The sequence below is a fragment of the Gymnodraco acuticeps genome, unplaced genomic scaffold (genome assembly GCF_902827175.1).
Source record: "Gymnodraco acuticeps unplaced genomic scaffold, fGymAcu1.1, whole genome shotgun sequence".
NCBI lineage: Eukaryota > Metazoa > Chordata > Actinopteri > Perciformes > Bathydraconidae > Gymnodraco > Gymnodraco acuticeps.
The window spans coordinates 538,943-556,965 of NW_022992313.1; the positions used below are offsets into that span (position 1 = coordinate 538,943).

Here is an 18,023-nt window from a genome sequence, read left to right on the forward strand (position 1 = left end):
CAACATGTTCTCTATGGCACGTCTCTACTGGGAATTGTAGTTCTGCACATTTCTTATACTATCTACATAAATAATAGTATAATATCAGTTAAAAAGAAGTGCTTCGACATAGTTAACATTGCAGGAAAGCAATATATTAGACGTTAAGTACTTTTCAGGCTTAATATTTATCTGTAGATAGATACCCCCAAAGCTTTTTTCTTATTTGAAAGAAGACCTTAACCTAAAGTATTCTTTAATGTGTTAATAAAGGTTAATTAGTTTGTCTGTTTTATTGTAGAGATCACTTACAGTATCTTCTTGATTTTTTATATTCTATATTTCTATCATTGACCTTCTACTTTCCCCCTATGAAAGTATGTACTATTAAATATTCTTTTCATCAAATAACATTATTCAACAAAAATAACATTATTCAACAAAAATAATTCAATAACGTTCTTTAACCACTAGGCGGTGCACACAAGGTACACACAGCATACTAATAATAACTTTGTATTATTAGTGTAGGACACTTATGTATGTATAACATCTGAAGATGTGTAGTTTTATTCATGTTTTTACATAATTTTACAGGATATTGCTATACTATTTCTCATGTTTCACTTCTACACATTAATATCTGATTTGTAAAACATCACAGACAGAAAGGTATATCCGTCATTTAATGGTAAACTATTGAAATTGTGATTCCATAGACGTGTCTCCCATCACCCAAATCCCCTGACTATTCTCTCAACTCAGTATTTACATTCTTATATTAAAAGAAAATCAGTAATATCTTTAAAAACTACAAGTCCGATTGGATCACATATAAAAGTCAGCCGAATTACTATTGATACTGCAAGGAGACGTATTTTGTGAAAATAAATGTAAGATGTTGTTTAATTGTTGATATATGTATGATCCACGTCACGTTTTCAGTTTTGGCAGCAGTTCTCCTGTTTGTCCAGAAGTCTTCTGATCAGGGCTCTATAAATAGAGAACTACGGCAGATGTGTAATATTTAATGCAGCCGAACCGTGTATCACAATGCCGTTATGTGATGACTTCCAAAGAGAAAAGCAAGAACACTCGGAATAAAGTATTATTTAAAAAAAAAAAAATGTTTTCGGATATCATATCGCATTAACATCATATCCCAACCAGCATTGTGGCTAAAACATCCAATCAACGAGCTTCAAGCTGAGGATCTTGGGTAATCAGTTCAGTGGGTTTGTGGTGTGTATCGCTCGAAATGTCCCTTATAGGGCTACGTCTGTTTCCGGTGACTTTATTTACGGCTAAAAAGCCCAAGATTATAGAATTAAACGAATAAATAAAAACAAGGATAATTGTGTGTTATTGTTGAGTAAATAACAGTGTGTTATTTAGAAAAGAATAACAAATTAGAAGGAGAAAAAGATTTTTAAAAATACAGATTTCAGTATTTTGAGGCCCCATTTCTTTTCCTCACAGACGGCAAAAAAAGTCCGACATTATACGATTTAAAATAAAAATAAATAAAAAGATAAAACACTGGCATGTAATTTACGTTAGAATAAATAGAATGGTTTTGAATAATAGATGTGAGTAAGATCTACGTCACTTTACAGCCCCGCCTACTTTTGGGGAAACCAACGCTGTCATTTGAACGGCGATCAAGCCTGAAGCCACAGAGCTCTTCTGTTACTGTCCTTTGTTCTTAGAGGAAGTTCAGAAACACGTTACTCTGGATTTGTTTTAATGTTTGAAGTGCAATAAACGACACAGCAGCTTTTTGGCATGTTATAACTATTATTTTCTGCCTTGCTCATGAAAGTAACAGCTGGCGAAATGACAGCCTCGCCTACTGATTTCTAATGTGTGCTCTAAAATGATATTTAAAAATGACTATTATCATTATTATAAGCAAGACAATAAATGGCAAAGATATGTATACAATAAACGTATTTAAGATACGTTCATAACAAACATAACATGGGAGAAAATATGTTTCTAGAAGATATGTAGAAAAAAAACCATCTCCTGGGTCCCAGATGTATCGGTGGATTCGGGAGGGCCCGGCTGACTCCCACTCCTGCTTCCAAGCTGCTGCCAACCATGCATCTCTGGAGATGTCCTCAGAGGTGGAGTTGAGCATCTCTTGAGCTGCTTTGTTGTAGGGGTGGCGGGACTTGAGTCTGCTTGGAGGTGCTGGTGTTATTGTGGTGTTGTGCAGGATGTGCCAGTCATACTTTTGTGCCTTCCTGGCCTGGCGAGGAATCATCCAAAGTGAGACCTGGGAGCATCATATGCAGCAGGTGGGGGCAGTGCTCGAGTCCCTGAGGCAGGCGGGGCTCACGGCCAACCCGAAGAAGTGGGAGGAGGAAGGTATCTGGGGAATCACTTGGGCGGCTGGCAGGTGCGGCCACAAATAGAAAAGACGGCTGCCATTTCAGTCTGTCCAGTGGCCAAGACGAAAAAAGAGGTCAGGAGGTTCATCAAACATTACCATTACCATTGGTGTATGAGAGTGATGCGCAGCCAGCATGCCCAAAACCGGAAGCTGGGTTACAGCTCTCGTAGACTCTATATGAAAACTACGCTTTTTACCGTAAATATGATGATGGATTATCAGTAATCATTTCAAAGTGACACAGAGACATTGGATTAACCTTCAGCAGCATTTGTATGCGTTTTAATGCCCTTGAACACAACTTTTGATCAGAAAACAGCAAAGGTAAGAAGTATTTGCCGTTTTGGCCACGTAAGTGAAGTTCTGTGTTGTCTTTGCTTACCTTCGCTGCCGCAAGTTTTGGTCACACAGTGATGATAAGTGATGAATCTGTGGAATCTCAGCTTTCATATGATATCTAGTTTGTGCAGATCCGATGAAGTATAACATATTCCTACTGTGAGTTATGTGCTTAGTGCATTAGCACCCTTTCGCTTAATGCTAATTCAGAGGCTTGGCATTAGACTTGTGTTTTGTTTAGGTAAAAATGGTTCATATCGTCAGTTGGCTGAGTTTCTTCCCGTTAAGTGGGTATGACACATTAATAGGTTATTAAATGTTAAGAAGCCCAGAGACACAGTTTCGTGAACATTTCGTGAAAAGCCGGCGGGGGCTATGGGGCTTAACAGGATAAAAAGTAATCAGGGCCAACATTTTAATATGATCAACTAAGTGAGGATTTAAGGTACTATATATCAGTGCTGGGCAACTTACAAGTAGTCTAAAGAGAGGCTGGCACTGGTTCGATTCATTGGGTGGTTTGTCAGTGTGAAGCCTGAAAAACACAAACACATAACACAACAGATAATAAGAACTGAACCAGGGGCTTGCCCAAAACATTTTATAACATGACTGTGAATTATTGGGAACTACGCTGGGGAGAAACATCCAAGTCTTTAAATAAGAAAACATTCTGTCTCGATGTTGTATCTTATGTAGTTACCATAGGCAGCAGGGTTTCCCTTGGATGCAGCCAGGTTTGCGCGCAGGATGGCATTGTTCAGGACGTTCAGGTATGTCGGCATGCTGTGGTAACCTTTGTTGTTGTAAAGAACCTAGAGAGAAGCGCTGTCAGAAGCTGTTTATAATGTATTTGAGATCTTCAATTCAGAGCCTTACCTGAGCTGATCTGCGAACTGCTATCTTGCGAACCATGGGAGGTATATTTCTCCCAAAGGACGCTGGGATTGATTTCTGAATGTTCCCCACTGTTAATCCACCATATCTATTAAGAACAAAGTCCGTGTTGAAAACAAAACATTTTAAAAGTATATATATGTTTGTACACGTATGTTTCACCTACGGTGTGTCACAAGAAATATGAATAATGTTTGGTCTTTTATTTTAAAATGTGTTATCTGACTGTATTTTGTCATTGTGTTTTTAAATGTGTCATTCTATTGAATTTTCTTATGTGTGTTAAGCACTTTGAGATGCCTCCGTGATTTTCTTTTATGAAAAATCTTAGAACTGTGGCTGGCCACAGAATACGCAATAAACCTCCAGAAATATGTCAGCAGCTGAGGACCAACTGTAGCTAACTGTCTTCAAGGTAAATTGGACACATACACAATTGCATTTGAAAACAGATTACTGACTGAAACCTGGCAGCGTCTATCGTTTTTCCCACCCAGTTTAGATTTAACCACGCCTACTTCTGCATTGCGCAAGCATCAACGCAACAGAGTGTCACGGCGTTGCCGCCGGCGTTACGTCACTGCCTCACGCCCTAGCATTGTTATGAATGACACAAGGCTCAGGACCCAAACGCACAACACCAGAACCAGGTCAGGATTAACAAAGTATTTTAATAAAAAGGCAAAAACGCTCACTTGGAGGATCAAACCTGAGAAACTATAAGATCAAAACGCTAAACAAAACATCTACTTGGACTATCAAAAAACGTAACAAAAGGAGTCTATCAAAATATACTTAACAAGGTCAAGAGGGATGGCTGGCAGACTTGGTTAGACAAGACGAACTGGCACAGGACAAGGGGAGACGCAGACTATATATACACCAGTGATGCAAACACAGGTATGGTGAAAAAAGAGAGAACTATTCGAAGCAGAAAAAAAACAGCGTAATATACCATCTGACAAAGGCCTGTGCTATAATGCTTCAATTAACTGCTATTCTTTATAATATACTCAGATCAATAGGAGACAGAGATGTTAAGTTATAAATCAAGGGTTTTTATTATTATTTACAGCAGGGGTGGGGAACCTTTTTCCTTTCAATTTGTACAACATCCTCCGAGGGTCGTACAAATGATTGAACTCAACCTCTGCTTAAAAAAACTAAAATCACAGCCCATTCATTTCGCCTTTCTTTCATGCTGTGCAAAGAAAAAGCAACTTCTTAATCCAGATATCTCACCATGACTCACGCATGCATGCATGTGCACGGTGTGGCATGATCACCAAAACAGAAAGATACCTAACCTCCTCTAGTGGGGTCCGGGGGCATGCTCCCCTGGGAAGATTTTTTTTTTAAATATTGAAGTTAAAAGCATCAATCTGGTGCACTTTGAGAGCAACATTAAGAGATCTATGGATACATCTTTCAACACACATTGAAACAGAACTGTAAGCGGATTTTTCTTTTTGGATATTTTACAAATCACTCCCATTTTAAACTCTATTCTTGTTATTTTTAACAACTTTTTTGTTACTGTCATATAGTATTTTATACCTGTTTTTCATTTAGTCTCATTAATAACTATAATGATCATATCAAGGTGTGCCTTAACCTCACTGAGCTGAGGTTATTTGAGCCTCTCAGGAGAGAGCTCTCTTCCACCTGGTTGTAGAAAAGCTCTTTAAAGTCGTTAGCATAGCTAGCTAACCAGATGCTAACAACAACAGATCGCCACTGTGCTTACAACTAAAGACACATCCACGCAAACACTGCGGCATGTGTACGGCTCCTTATGGGTACTGCAATATTTGAAGAGCTGGAGCGACGTTCCAGTGCTCTCTGTCAGCACTCTAGTCACTCCTTTCAGACGAGACATAACCACTTGAAGACACGTTACGCTCGTGTTGTGTTCAAGGAACCTGTCCTTGGCCATGAAAAACAGACACTCGCTTGTTTAATTATTTTGCAATCTTGATTTCTTCTTCTTTTTTTAAGTGAGAAGTTTTCCGTCAGTCGGACGGAAAACTTATCACTTCAAACGAAAACTCTTCGGTTCTCACCCAAATCAGCGTTAAAAAAGCGGGAGGCGCCGAAAAGTGACTAATTTGCATCACTGATATACACACAAGGTAAGCAGTGGCGTTTCCTCCTGGAGGCCAAGGGAAGCCAGGCTTCCCCTGTTTTTTCGGATTGTAGTTATCATTTTAATAAATAAATAAAAACGTTTTGTTTCGGTAATTCTTCTGTGCTGTGTGTTGCTGCCATCTCTCCCCCATTCTCATTGAGTATTTTACAAAGAGTGAAGCAGCAACCCTCTAGATGTTGTGGTGAAACAGTAGATTGCACTCTCTGTTGCGAGAGGAGGCCAGCCGAAATTGGCATCCCTTGACAGCTCGCATACGTAGAATGCGAGCCTAGAGGTGAGTCGCATTTTTTACAGGCTCCCACTACCTGTTAGCATCTAGCTATCCTGCTTACAAACATTTAGCCACCCATGCTTGTACAACATCTTGACGCATCCGTTCACACTCAAGAATGCCATCAAAACACCCTGAGAATGATGTGCTACTTCAAAGAGCTAATGCAACAACTTCTGCACCGGTAGCCAACAGCGTTCGTGCTCCTTCCCAGGCCACTGTGGAGTCAACTCGGCATCCCTCATCCCGTCTGGCGATCTCCTCTTCATGCCGTAAACTTCTCAAAGAGGCCGTGCTGAGACACTCGAGAAGTTTTCCGGGCCCTGAGCCGGCAAGGAAATCCCCTCCCAGCTCAGCTGTTACTGTCCCACCACAACACTCTCCTGCTCGGTCACCATACCCTCAATCAATGACCTTTTATTAAAAAAAAAAATAAGGTCAACGTGGACCATGATTATGCACCTGAATTGCAGAGAATGTGTGTGTATGTGGAAGCCAAAGCAGCACTTAAGGAAAGAAACATAAGATTCTAGAGCCCATTCCCGGCCAGACTAAAAGTGTTTTCTGATGACAACCCAGTGGTATACAACTCGGCTGAGGAGGCAACAGCAGACATGGTGAAGAGAGGGATACCAGTGACGGTCCTAAAAATGACCGTCGCTAATGGACCAGATTAACCGGCTTACCAGAAAGCGGGGAGATCAACTGCACCCGAGCTCCAAGCAACATTTCAAGGAACGGTTTCGAGGCTTTCGACATCGGGATATCTGATAAGTAGCCTATGTTTCATAAATGCCCTCTTTAATGGATGCTCCCTTCTGAATATCTTGGTTAAAAAGAAACAACAATAATAAGGCTATTTTTATTATTTTCCTCCCTACCCAAAGGTTGAGACCAAATTGAATAGAAGGTTTATGCCACGGGCACATGTGGGCCACATTTTGGGTCGGTTTGCTACTCTCTGTATACTATGGACCTATCAGCTTAAGGGCTGAAGAGGGCCCCCTTCCATCACTAAGAGGAAGAGACTTTCCCTCCACACTCCAACATTCCAAGGCCCAATACAAGGCCTTAAAACTGGAAGTCAATGACACTTATGTTTGTGGATATTATTGTTATACTTTTTTTGGTTATAGTTTTGGATTTTATTAATGTTATATATACAACAGGGGATGTGAGAAATTATTTAAATGCAGGAACTCATGGATTTAAAATAAAGACAAATAGTCATCATGCAAAGTAAAGGGTCAATTAAAGTAATTACATACAATGTGAACGGTCTGGGAAATCCAATTAAAAGGAATAAAGTAATGTCAAAATTAAAAAGAGATGGAGCAGAAATAGCCCTCCTTCAGGAGACTCATCTAACAGAACAGGAACACCAAAAACTTAAAAAGAGGAATTTCACTCCATATTCATCCTCTTACAGAAAGGGATCCAGGAGGGGCGTAACAATCTTAATCTCCAGTAAATTAAATTTTGAATGCACATATGAAAAAAAGGACAAAGATGGGAGATATATACTTATTCGGGGAAATTTGGAGGGTACTTTAGTTACCCTCCTGAATGTATATGCACCCCCGGGATCTGAATGGTCATTTTACAAAGATATTTTTGAAATAATAACATTGGAGGCCCAAGGAATTCTAATTTGTGGGGGAGATTTCAATGTTAGACTTAACCCAACTTTAGATACATCAAAACCCCTTTCCTCAGGAGGGAAAACAATCACCAAGAACATTAAATCGATCTTGGGAGACCTAGGGCACTCAGATATATAGCGAGACCTAAATCCGTCTAAGAAAGATTTTACCTTTTACTCACACCCACACTCTGTATATTCAAGGCTTGATTATCTGTTTATGTATCAGAAATATTTTTATAGGGTTCAAAATTGCAGTATAAGGACCGTGGACTTATCGGACCATGCCCGGTCTCCATGACATTAGTAGTAGTAAGGATGCCGCTTGCGTCTCATTAGTATGCATGAAAAAGTGACAGGTGACACGCCCCCAATTATGCAAATGAGCTCAGTCCCGCCTCCCATTGTTCGAGATCCTTTGATGTGAGTGGGTACAATTATGTTAATGAGCTAAGTCCCGCCTCCCATTGTTCGAGATCCTTTGATGTGAGGGGTGAGGTGTTATAACAGGTAGGTGTGAAAAGCCCCCCTGTGTAGTGCCTTTGTTGTCTAATCCTTTTGATGTGTTGATTAAGGCAGTCTCTTTGAAGTTATGTTGTCTGGGCCCTGTCCCCTCACACCCCTTTCTAGTCTAATCCTTTGATGTGAGGTATTATAACAGGTAGGTGTGATATAAGCCTCTGATGTTAATCTAGGTGTTGATTAAGGCAGTCTCTTTGAAGTTATGCTGTCTGGCCCCTGTCCCCTCAGAGTTGTATAATCTAATTAGCCTTTGATGTTTGCCCTTTGATGTGAGGTGTTATAACAGGCAGGTCTGATTTTACACTGGTGTGTTATAAGCCTTTGATGTTAATCAAGGTGTCTCTTTGAAGTTATGCGTGAGACTGTCTAGCCCCCCGCCCCCTCCCCCCTTAAGTTGAACTGGAGTTATTTATTGCAGCTAACCGCCTATCCGACGAACGACCCAAACATTGTTGTTTTTAATATTATTACCAATGCCTCTTTTAATTGTATTATCCTCACACTTGAGAAACAGCCTTATCGTGGCTGTAGAACGGAACATGTAACTTAATTCCTGCATTTAAGGACGATGAATAGCGTAATGCTTTAGTGACAAGGAAATTATTTGTTTAAATATTAGATATGACGTTATCTGTGACTTCAGTGAAAATTAAGCTTATCCATTGCATTGCATTTGTTCAATAGGTTTGTGTCTTACCCTTACGTGTGTGATACATATGAATATGGCATATGAAAACAAATTAATTTGACTGACTCATGAAAAACTCATCCAAAGTAACAGTAAAATAAAAAGGACCTACACATTAATACTCAATCAAACTGATACAGTATAAGGACTGTGATATCCAGCAATTTCTTAAGTATAACAATAAGATTATGACCTGTTTTTAAAAGAACATAAAAAGTTGTTTGCATGTAAAGAAGTCTGTAAGCCATGCATGTAACTTTACATCTGTTTGTTCAAAGTGTCCTTAAGGTGATCCACACAGGCTGGACCAGAGGAGGAGAGACAGATCTGGACTCCTAACCGCAGAGAACTTCAGCACGGATTCCAAGGTACATATACCTTTTTCATACTTTACAAAGAATGCATAAAGTAATGACTCTAATACACTGATATACATGCTATTAAACATGACTAAATACTAGATCACCTACACATCAGTGATGTTGAGTGCACTTTCTTAGCAAAAGGTTACATTTACATTTTACCAAGCAACATCACTTTTTTGTTCAACTTTCACATTTCAATGTATTTAAGGCAAATATTATTGAACACAGTGAGAGCTGCGACCCTTTGTCTTTCAGTGAGACAACCGAACAGAGCAAGCTTCTACAGTTGCACTAAGTTTTGATAACAGTTAAATATTATTTTAATAATACATTTATTTCAATGTTGATGAATTTAGAACGGTTTATTCATAATCTGATTATCTTTGTAGTACACTGTTGGATTTAAAAAACACATTCAAATAAAAAAATCATTATATTTATAGCCCCTGAACAAACAAACACACCTCTTTCTTAAATAACACACTTGCTCTGCAATAATATGTTTTTTGATATTTCTGTTAGGAGAGGACACGCCTGAGAGACAGGATTGCTTCACCATGTTCTCTTTCTCTGAGGGTCCAGAAGAACATCCAAGAGGGAAAGGAAAAGCTGATGTGATGTGATTTAAGAGCAGTACAGGACATTCACTAAGAGACACTTAGGCCCTTTCTCATTTCACTAATTCCCCTCCTCGAGACTTAGTCCCGCCCACAGGAGATGCGAGCGGAGGAGCCAAGGAGGGGAACCGAGGAGAGGAAGATAAATGAGAACTCCTCTCCTCTGAGCGGTCATTTTAAAGAGACGTCCATTAATGATGACAGGAGGCACAGCAGCCCTCTGTCTGATGGACAGATGTGTTCATGACCACTTATATATTTACTTTGATTCATTCACAGTGCGGTATAATGAGACAATAACAGGCTACAGATGTGGACACACACACACACACACACACATATATATATATAGCCTATGTATATATTTATATAAATATATACAATTTCAGAATCAAACAGAGCACTCTCATAGTAACGTAACACTATCAGAGACTGGATATAGCCAAATAAATGGTGCCAATCTTCAGTCAGATGTGAATGTGTAATCTAACATTTTCAGTAAGAATAACGGACAAAAGGAGTGCAAATATAAATACAATTGATTGAAATGTGAACTAAAAGTTATCAAGCATGAACCATCACATTTTTTAAAAAATAAAAACGAAATAATATACATAAGTTACACTAAATGTTAATCTGTTAATTGATTAAGTAAACACATTTTGTCAAATAAAGTGACAGGCTAGGCCTGTGCAGGTGGACACAGCTATGCCCAGCATGGGCTAAGTTCTGTAGGTGCAGCTGGTGCAGGTCCTCCTCCATCAGGCCTGGTCCTCCTCCCTCTGGCCTGGTCCTCCTCGTAGGGAAAGACCCTCTGTCCTCTCTGGCCAAAGCAACAGACAGGACGTTCATAAAGCTGAGGTTTCCCCCAAAGTCTCTAATCATCCATCCTGTGAATATGAGAGGGGGAACAAATAGTGTAATAGATGCTTTGGACAATAAGAAATATAAAGTTAACTGTTGAGTTGCTCAGTTTTTAATAATACAAACAAAAGGAGAGGCACCGTAAAATAAAGATTGGTCTTTCAATAAATTGTGTTGATTTTGTCTTTTGAATTGTTTGTCTAAAGTCAAGTAGCTAGAACTGTTACTTATAGTTTGAATGATACAGTCTGGTTATAATGTTTGGAGGAGGCATCACAGGTCAGAGCACCATTTGTTGTGTTCCATCCACAACAAATGCACACAGATTGATGTGTGTGTATTTATTTATATACTATTTCTTGAATCATTACTGTCAGTCCAAAACAAGAGATTTTTTTTAAAAACATTATCTCTTTTCCACTACACTATCTTGAATATTTTAGTGTTTACATCACTACATTTATCTAACAGCTTTAACATTGTAAAGGTGTCACTTCGGTCTCTGGGTAATTATGACAGCTTTTCCTACTATTTTGAGAGTTTGAACAAACCAGACCATCTATTAATGTAGAAAATAGTCAGCACATTAAACCATTATGAAAGTAATCATTAGTTCATTGTTCAAAATGAGCTCCAACTACAACAGTTAAGTCAACTCTTGCATCGGTAATAACAATAAAACAAATTATATAATATAATAGTATAACTTGTGTCTACTTTAAATACTTTAACAACACTTTCCTAATTATACTAGCATACTTTTACTAAAGTAACATTAACATGTTTAAATGCAGGGCTTTTGGAAGAGTATTTCGTATAGTGTGGTCTACTTGACTTATCTAACCGAAGTGATCGTAACGTTACTTTGCAAATCGTCAAACCCCCCCCCCCCCCCCCACACACACACACACACACACACAAAAGGACACGGTAACGTTGTGATTCACTTTAATTAATGATAACTACGGAGCTTGCTAACAGCAAGGCACAAGGCTACTTCACTCATTTAGCTAGCTAATGTAAGATACAAATGCTGTCGAGCCCTCACTGCTTGTAAAATAAAGAGCACAAACTGACTACTTACCCGAGCGGCGAGCCCCGCTGTTCTCCGTCATTTTTCTCCCGGGTTGTTGTGATCACATGACTGACAAAGCCGTGCTCTGATAGGCCAGAAGTCGGTTTGATTGCATTAGGGCTCGATTGCTTATCCTGTCTGAGTAGCCCGGATGATGCTGCATCGCAATTTTGGACATCGAATTTTATACACCGAATTTTTTTCACTTGAATTTTTGGGATCTGAATTTGAACATTCAAATTTTTTTCACTTGAATTTTTACATTTTTATTTCACATCGGTAAATTCGGAGCAAAAAAATTCAGATACATGATTTTCAAAGTAATTATTTTCAATGCTATAAATTCGGTGTCTAATAAAATTCAAATACTTCTGTCTCTTGTTTGCTTCCATATAATATCCGCAGAAACAAACTCCAGGCAGTACTTTTGAGCCTCGATGCAGAAAAAGCCTTCAATCGAGTTAACTGGAAATTCCTATACCAAGTTGTTGAAAAGTTTGCCTTTCACATATCTTTATTAATAGCACTGTACGACAACCCTTATGCAAGAATACAAATAAATGGAGCCATATCAAATTATTTCAACCTTGAGAGAGGGACACGACAGGGATGTCCAGTTAGCCCTTTGTTATTTGCAATTTATATTGAAGCTCTGAGTTTGGGGGTTACTCAAAATAACAATATTACCGGCATTAAAAATATGCAATCAGGAACATCAATTATTACTATTTGCTGATGATATTTTAATATACCTGTCAAACCCAGATGAATCATTTTTGAGTTTATTTACATTTTTGGACACTTATAGTTCTGTCTCAGGTAGAGATGGGGACTCGAGTTTGTGACTCGGACTCGAGTCGCACTTAAGTCGCACACACAGAGACTTCAGACTTGACTTGGACTCCTGCTCAAAAGACTTCGGACTCGACTTGGACTCGTGTTTTGGGACTCGTGAACAATCATTGTCTTTTCTATTTTTGGCGTATTAAAGGTGGGGTAGGTAAGTTTGAGAAACCGGCTCGAGATCGCTAGAATTTGAAAATACACAACCGGAGAAAATCTGCCACTTCCTCACAGAGCCCCTCCTCCAACACACACGAACGCGCACATGACCAATGAAGGCACGAGATAAGTTTGTGCCCCGATGGAAGGCTGACAGGCAGGTAGGCCATCCAGTTATTTTAGCCGGGCCGGCTATCGGGATGTTAAGAGCATTCCATGGAATATAACAAAAAGTGTATCTCGAGCCGGTTTCTCAAATGTACCTACCCCACCTTTAACATTAACATTAACATCATGGTAACACCATGGCGACCGGCGGCACACCTGCAGCTGTACCGCTTGTAATTAGGTTCAACTATAACAACTTCGAACAAAACGGATGCTGGTGCAACAACGTCAAATTTCATCAGGCACTTGAAAACTCACCCGGAGAGGTCAGTCACATTAACGCATATGGACGGTTAGCAAACATGTTTAGCTCAGCATCAGCTATGTAATGTTAACTTAGCTTGCTACTAGCTTTGTAACTGAATATTTGAAAAGATGATTGAATGTTTGCTTGTCACACTTGTTTGCGTTGAGTGGCGTTGACATCCAACTCTTGACATGACATAAAAAAGGTCGGTAACGTTAATCATTACGTTCCGCTGCCACTGGCTAACGTTAAACGTAGAAAAATACATAGTTACATACATAAATACATCTGTCGGTTTATAGGCAGGTTACAGGTTTATTGTTAACCACGTAACGTTAATGTTACAGGTTTATCAGGTTACCATTACACTGGGTTTGAGTGAGAGGATAGAGGAATATGTTTATTTATAGTAGACTTAAAAGATGTAATTAGAACCCAGTGTAATTAAACAATACGGTTGCAGAGGTCACATTTTAACATTGTTGTCCAATGGCTAGCCTAGTGAATGTTGAAATGTTACCAGCCACTCAATAGATTGCCATTGTTATTTGTGGCTGGTGCGTGCAACATACAGTACCAGCCACTTGCATGATTGACCAGCATCTGGCTGGTAAATGGTGTTAATGGTAGATATCTCTTTTGGAACAGGTCATGTTTTAATATCACCAGTTCAGTATATTTCAGATAATATTGCAGCAATAGTTTTTTAGTTGCAAATGGCACAGAACAAATGTTTACTTTTAAGTACTTTTAACACAGTTTCCCTGCGGGGGATTAATAAAGTATTTGTGATACTGATTTCTGGTTCTGAAGTGTTTTGCTTATAAGTTGTTTGCATTTAGCTAAAGTGTGATGTTTTTCCTCATATTGCATTGCAATAGCCTGTTTAAAGTGATCATATAACAAACAACTAATCAGTACTGATACTGTATGCTAATAGATATAGGAGTGATAATAATACAGTAAATGCTTTGAATGTCTTAGATATAGCTGTGCAGTATTCTTAACAGACTGGATAGCAGCAGACAATAGAAGGCTTATTACAACCAGAAGAGACATGAGACTTTTATTTGTTAGAGACTTGAGACTTGACTTGGACTCGTGACCAAAGACTTGAGACTTGATCAAGTCTCACCCCACAAAGACTTGAGACTTGACTTGGACTCGTGACCAAAGACTTGAGACTTGACTTGGACTTGCAAAAAAAGACTTGTGAACATCTCTGGTCTCAGGGTACAAACTCAATATAACAAAAACCCAAATACTGAGCTTTAATTACAAGCCAAGCCAACATATAAACTCAACCATTGAACTTAATTGGGATCTGAACCACTTAAAATATCTGGGAGTACGTATCTCTAAAGATTCAGAGGAATTGTATACACTAAATTTCAACCCTCTAAATCAGAAAATGTAAGAAGACATAAATAGATGGAACTTGATCCCAGTGCTGAGCTTTGAATCATGAATAGAATCAGTGAACATGAACATCCTACCTAGACTCTTATACCTTTTCCAGAATCTACCAGTGGCGAACCGTGTCTATCACAACTGGACCTTCTGTAGACACACAACACACCCCCCCCCCCCCCCCCCCCCCCCCCCCTCCGCGGCATTACAATGTCCGTCTTTTCACAGAATTGTCGTCTTGAAAAGGGTACTCACAACAATTCCGCAACAACTTCATTTTCACCTGTTGCACAGCACTTGTCATTTCAACGTTAAAAACAATAAAACGGCATGAATTGCTTCGTCGCATTCATCTATCCTCTGTCTCGAGCCAGTTAACTAGCGGCCAGTGGTTCTCAAAGTGGGGTCCGCGAACTCCCGGGGGTCCGTGGCACTCTGCCAGGGGGTCCGTGAAAAGTTTTCAGATTCATTCATTTAAATTATCATATATATATTTTTTTTTACAAAAGGCTTCATAGTTCAATAAATAATATTACATTTTTTTAATCTAAAATAGTTCATAGATTACGTTCTAATCTAACAAATCTATACATTTAAAAATCAAGCGCGTCACCCGTTACCGTAGAAACAACAATAACTGGTACGTCAGTCAGAGAGCGCCGCTGCTAGCATCATAGAGATATAACACGGCTAGCATACTACGAAGATGGACAGATTTTTTAAACGACCGGTTACGGCTACAAATGAAGTAAATGAAAAACAAAAAACAACAGTAAGGAAATACGATGAGGAGTATCTCCAATATGGATTTATTGAAGTGGAAGGGAAACCGAAATGTCTGATATGCCTGCGGTGTCTTGCCAATGAGGCGATGAAGCCTGCCAAATTGAAGAGGCACCTCGAGACCAAGCATCCAGATTATGTAAAAAAAGACCGGGCTTTTTTTGAGAGGAAGGGCGAGGACTACCGCCAGCAACAACAACGGATGGTTAATGTTACGTCTGTTTCTGCTAAAGCGCAGCGGGCTTCCTACCTGGTAGCGCAGAGGATTGCTAAGGCGCGAAATCCCCACACAATAGCGGAGGAACTGCTGCTCCCTGCTGCGGTGGATCTGTGTGAGGTGATGGTGGGGAAAGATGCGGCTGCCAAATTGAGAAGTGTACCTCTGTCAAATGACACCATCAGACGACGAATTGAGGACATGTCTGCTGATATCAAATCACAACTGCTGGAAAGACTGAGAGGGTCTACATTTGCGGTTCACTTGGATGAGTCCACTGATGTGTCCGGCTCTGCGCAGCTCATCGCGCTGGTTCGCTACCCGTGGGAAGGAAGGATTCAGGAAGATTTTTTATTTTGTCAAGAGTTGACGGGGCGAGCAACAGGTGAGGAGATTTTCAATGTTGTAGATATGTTCATGGAGACTGGCAATGTGAGTTGAGAGAATTGCATTGCGATTTGCACGGATGGGGCAGCTGCCATGACCGGACGCAAGAGTGGGGTGGTTGCTCGTACCAAGGAGCGCAATCCAATGATGACAGCTACCCACTGCATGCTGCACAGGCAGGCTCTGGCGTCAAAATCATTGAGTCCTGAGCTACAGTCCGTTCTCAGCACGGTGGTATCTGTGGTCAACCACATCAAGTTAAATTAATCATTTATTCGTCCCACAACGGAGACATTTACAGTGACATGTTTTTGCTATCGATTATTTTATCATACTGTTCTGTACAGATGAGACTTTGTCATAGATTTATTTATATGTGTGCCTGTTATTAGTTTACCGTCCTGTACAGATGAGACTTTGTAATCAGATGTAGCCTATGTATATGTGTGTCTGTGATTTTATACTGAATGTAAAGTAACTGGAAATACCTGGACCAGCAGACCATCATCAATACAGCTGCCTCCACCTCCATCTGCCACCAGGTCAAGATACACCTCAGCACAAAGGCTCGACCACAGCCATCACCTTCAACCCAGCCAGCAAGGAGGTCTCGTGGAGGTCTCGTATAGCACTTGTACACCCCACCTACACAGCAGCCCATGCACCATCACCCCCACCTACACAGCAGCCAGACCCACTGTCTTGGAAGACAGACAAAGACCTTGACACTGTCTTGACATTTATAATGAATAGTTGGTTGAAAGTTCTGATGTTCAATATTGTAAATAGTGAGATTTTCCAGTTTCTTATATTTATATAAATAGTTGGTTGAAAAAAACATATTTATAATAAATTGTTGGTTGAAAAAAAAAAGGTTGAATGCTCAATTTGTATTTGTACACATCACATGAATTTTGGTATGTAATATGAAGTCATTATTGAGTCCTAATGTATCTCAGTCCTTGCTGTGGTGAAAGTAGAGTGATAAACACCTATTTTACTCAAAATTTGAATTTAATGTTTTTCATTTTAGACATGAATAACACATTTATATACAGTGTAATTCAAATATTGCACTGCTTTTGTGATCCTAGGACTTAACCAAATCTAAAACACCAAAACAATTCGATCACATGAGTAAATTTGTGTTTTCACAAGAGATTTGAAGATTTTCCAAAAATCGGATTTCACATTTTAAGCTTTTGAGCTACTTATCTCATCAAACAGTGCTCCAAGGTGAGTAATATGTATATATAGCAAGACCAGATATTGTCCTGAACATTTTGATATTTAACACATGGGGTGCCATGTTAGAAGAAATACATTTAAAAAGGTGATTTAAGAAAACATCTAAAAATCGAGAAAATACCCTTAGACTCCAGAGGGTTAAGAATGGTAAAAATGCGCCCCCTGGGTTGTCATTCCTAAATTATGAATGACAGCTTGTGGAAAGTTTGCTAGACTACTGGTTGCATGGCAACTAGGCATCTTGCGAGTTGCGGTAATTGGTTAGTACAATAAAGAAAGGATTTGTTTTGGAATTATTTTGTGTTCCGTTTTTTCTTGGGCGGCCCTCAATCCAATATTGGGTACCTAAATTGGCCCTCACCCATCAAAACTTTGAGAACCCCTGATTTAGTTTGATATGTGTGTCTTCACTTGCAATCAGCTTCATGGACTGCCTTGCATCACTCCAATAGTGTCCAGAGCTGGCTGCCATTACAAGTAGTGGTTTGGGATTGTAGCAATGCAGTTGCAGTTGTTTTGCAATTTACTTGATATATGTTGCAATGCAGGCATGTGTTTACGGAAGAGGATTAGGGCCACATAAAAAATTTTTTTGTGAGGATTTGAAAAAAATATTATTTTTTTTTGTTCTGAGAAAAAAGTCAGAATTCTGACTTTAATCTCAGAATTCTGACTTTAATCTCAGAACAAAAAAACATTTTTTCTGAGATTCTGAGATTAAAGTCAGAATTCTGACTTTTTTCTCAGAACAAAAA

General features: G+C 39.3%; 1 protein-coding gene across 1 annotated transcript in view; it reads right to left on the minus strand.

The window, feature by feature from the left end:
* The window catches only part of abca2 (ATP-binding cassette, sub-family A (ABC1), member 2), a 238,833-nt gene that overhangs the window by 44,778 nt on the left and 176,032 nt on the right, over positions 1 to 18,023 (minus strand). Inside the window, exons 32-34 of the mRNA XM_034208396.1 lie at positions 3,596 to 3,701; positions 3,420 to 3,531; positions 3,191 to 3,251 (exon numbers count right to left, since the gene is read on the minus strand). Of these exons, the coding sequence (XP_034064287.1) occupies positions 3,191 to 3,251; positions 3,420 to 3,531; positions 3,596 to 3,701 (279 nt within the window). The remainder of the gene's footprint in view (positions 1 to 3,190; positions 3,252 to 3,419; positions 3,532 to 3,595; positions 3,702 to 18,023) is intronic.